Source organism: Rhagoletis pomonella, unplaced genomic scaffold (genome assembly GCF_013731165.1).
Source record: "Rhagoletis pomonella isolate Grant_MI unplaced genomic scaffold, Rhpom_1.0 Rhpom_scaffold_00174, whole genome shotgun sequence".
Lineage (NCBI taxonomy): Eukaryota > Metazoa > Arthropoda > Insecta > Diptera > Tephritidae > Rhagoletis > Rhagoletis pomonella.
Window position 1 is genome coordinate 1 of NW_023458728.1, and position 3,283 is coordinate 3,283.

A 3,283-nucleotide genomic window follows, 5' to 3' on the forward strand; every position below is an offset into this window, starting at 1 on the left:
TGCTACTCACTGGGATTTATTAGTTGGAAGATTACTTTCTCGGGAGACACGAATTCCCGGAGAACAAACTCCCCAGGAATATTCAGAATTGGGCTGAATATAAATTAACCCTGCAGTAGTCGCGCGGTCTACATATGTAATCCACCATAGTTAAATTTCATATTTCTTGAAAATGGTGCATCGATTTTATCGGAGATTTTTGCTACTTGTAACTAACAAATAGAGAGTCACTCTCAGTGTTCCGCTGTTAATTGTTGCGTGCAGTTGTGTCGCTAGAGGTTCCTGAAACTCATGGTCTACGTATGTATGCCGCGCGACCGATTACGTAAGTATTTTAAATTAGGTTTTATGCTAATAGCTAGTTATACTTTGTAAAGAAAAGTGGATTTTGGGCATACTTTTTTATTTTAAAATTTTGTGGAACTTTTCTGATAATATTTACATATGTACGCTACTCGTACATATAAATTTCTTTGGGTTTGAAGATCATGGCAAATAGGACAGAAAATCAGATTGCAGCGTGGTTGGACGAAATTGAAAGTGATGAATTTGATGACGATTTATCAAGTTTAGAAGACGAAGAGGATTTTATTGGAGAGGAGTGGTCTGACACAGAATCCGAGCAAGAGCAAGACGTGTGTAATCAAGTATCTGACTACGATAATGAGCCCCCTCAGCGAGACAGACGTGGAGAAATTTATCTAGGCGTTGATAATACTGTGTGGACAAAGAATGCCCCTGCTAATAGGGGTAGAACAAGAAGGCATAATATTGTGTTCAAGCCCCCGGGTCCTAAAGGAATCGCTCGGCAAAAAACCAAACCCGAGGACTGTATGTCACTTTTTTTAGACGATAATATAATTGGTCTCATTATAAAATATACTAATATAAAAATTGAAAGTATTAAGACTAAATATGCACGTGAAAGGGATGCCAAATCAACAGATGAAATTGAAATCAAAGGATTTTTAGGAATTTTACTAATGGCTGGTGCTTTAAAGGTAAGCCGTTCCAGTACAAGTCAAATATTTGATAACGAAAAACACACTGGAATAGATTCAATATATTTGACCATGTCTGAACAACGATTTAAGTTCCTTCTTAGAGTTATACGATTTGATGATATTACTGAACGTCAAGATCGTGCAAGCATCGATAAACTAGCGCCTATTCGCGAAATATTTGATTTGGTTCTTGGAAATTTTCAAAGGTATTTTACACCAAGTGCTGAAATGACTTTGGACGAACAACTCTTGTCCTTCAGAGGGCGTTGTTCATTTCGGCAGTATATTCCAAGTAAACCTGCTAAGTATGGACTGAAAGTTTTTGCACTTGTAGATGTTCATTACCCATACACCTATAACTTAGAAATTTACGCCGGCCAACAACCCGAAGGTCCATTTCGGTTAAGCAACGAGAGATTTGATATAGTGATGAGAATGGTGCAACCAATTTTGAATAGACATAGCAATATTACTATGGACAATTGGTTTTCCTCTCTGAAAATTGCAAAGCAATTATTTGATAATGGAACTACAATGGTTGCTACCGTTCGCAAAGATAAAAGAGAAGTTCCCCGGGAATTTAGAATAGCTAGAGGCAATCCAATATGCTCCTCAAAATTTGGATTCCACTCTCCATGTACTCTGGTTTCTTATGTACCAAAAGCCAACAAAGTGGTAATAGCCATGTCTACAATGCACAACGATACAGCGATTGATTCTGACACCGGAGATCAACGAAAGCCGGAAATAATAACATACTATAATCGCACTAAAAATGGCGTTGACCTGTAGTGCGATTCGGTAACCTTTTTAACGACATTCGCAGTGGCTAATTTAGCTAAACGATAATTTTAAAGATTTTGCTATTCAATAAGTACTTTCTTATCGATATTCGATAAGTGAAAATCAGCTGTTTCGTTAACGATTCGTTTATGGTTAAGTTATCGACATCTCATTTGGTGTTGTTAAGTTTGTGTTAACCAAACGAATTTGCGCGCAAGTAAATCAAAGTGAATTTAAATAAAAAAGGAATGGCGTTCGAATATGTGGCGTATAGTTTACACCGAAACTATGGAGTCAGAAATACTCCCACAGTGGATCGGCGTTTGCTCCGCGACATTCACGATCCATTTGAGCTGGCGCCTTCCGAGTTCCGGAAGCTATATCGTGTGGGCCCAGAGACTGCAATGGAGCTCATCCAGCGGCTGGAAATCCAATTGAAAGGTAAAAGGATTACCTCAATATCGGCGGAAAAACAGGTAAATCTTCAAATAATGAGAGCATGCAATTTTGGATATGTAGTATGTATACAATAATTTCCTGGGTACGGTTTAGTTATCTGTACAATGATGCCCAAACGCGTGACTCGAATCTAAAAAGTTTAACATACGCGTGTATTCCAAGGATTAAACTTTAATTTAAAACAAAGATTTCAAATTTCCAAGCACTAGTTTATTAATAAAACCGGTTTTAATTATGGACTTTTTTGTAAGTTTCGATGTGGCTTCCATGTTGAAATACTAATGGGGTGAACCCATTTTCAAATGGGCCTGTAGTCTGTAGAGGGGTCAGAGAGGGGAGTTTTGACTGCTCTTTCTAACGGGTATGGTTTTAGGTGTCACACCCTCTCCCCCTCCGCTCCGCACCACAAAATCATTGTACAAATAACTAAACATTTCCCAAATAATCTTTTATCTTTGAAGGTTTTGTGTACACTACGCTTCTATGCCACAGGATGCTACCAACGGCCTGTAGGGGAACAGTGGGGCATATCAATGAGCCAATCATCTATAAGCCGTTGTATACATCGCGTAACTGATGCCATAAACAGTGGACTATTTTTTGAGGAGGTTAAGTTCCCTATGACGCAGGTGGACCGTCAAGCTGCCAAGGAAGTGTTTGCTTCAGCACCTGCGCCTTTCGTTGGAGGAACTATTGGAGCGGTAGACTGCACGCATGTTTCTATTTTGGGTCCTAAAACTCATGAGGAAGCATACGTGAACCATCATGGCTATCACTCGATAAATGTTCAAATGGTGAGCTAAGTATTTTAAATAAAAGTCGAGCGATAATTATTTGTTATGCTTTTATAGATATGTGACCCAAATTTAAAAATACTCAACGTCAATGCTAGGTTTCCGGGAGCACGACATGACTCTTACATTTGGAGTTCCTGTCCAGTGCGGCGAGTCATGCAGAGAGCATTTGACAATGGAAACCGCAACATGCTTTTGATTGGTATTCTTTTTAATTTACTTTAAAATGTACATAATTTAAAA

At 38.6% G+C, this 3,283-nt stretch overlaps 2 protein-coding genes across 2 annotated transcripts in view; both read left to right on the forward strand.

Moving 5' to 3' along the window:
- The first annotated feature begins 488 nt into the window (after positions 1-488).
- Positions 489-1,796, forward strand: LOC118750229 (piggyBac transposable element-derived protein 4-like). Its single transcript, XM_036484954.1, has one exon. It carries the CDS (start codon positions 489-491, stop codon positions 1,794-1,796), a length of 1,308 nt encoding a protein of 435 aa, XP_036340847.1.
- The window catches only part of LOC118750226 (putative nuclease HARBI1), a 5,052-nt gene continuing 3,563 nt past the window's right edge, over positions 1,795-3,283 (forward strand). Inside the window, exons 1-3 of the mRNA XM_036484952.1 lie at positions 1,795-2,263; positions 2,708-3,040; positions 3,098-3,242. Of these exons, the coding sequence (XP_036340845.1) occupies positions 2,036-2,263; positions 2,708-3,040; positions 3,098-3,242 (706 nt within the window). The 5' untranslated portion in view covers positions 1,795-2,035. The remainder of the gene's footprint in view (positions 2,264-2,707; positions 3,041-3,097; positions 3,243-3,283) is intronic.

Bases quoted from the DNA above. Each gene is read 5' to 3' on its own strand.
- LOC118750229 (XM_036484954.1), top strand. From the start codon at position 489: ATGGCAAATAGGACAGAAAATCAGATTGCAGCGTGGTTGGACGAAATT.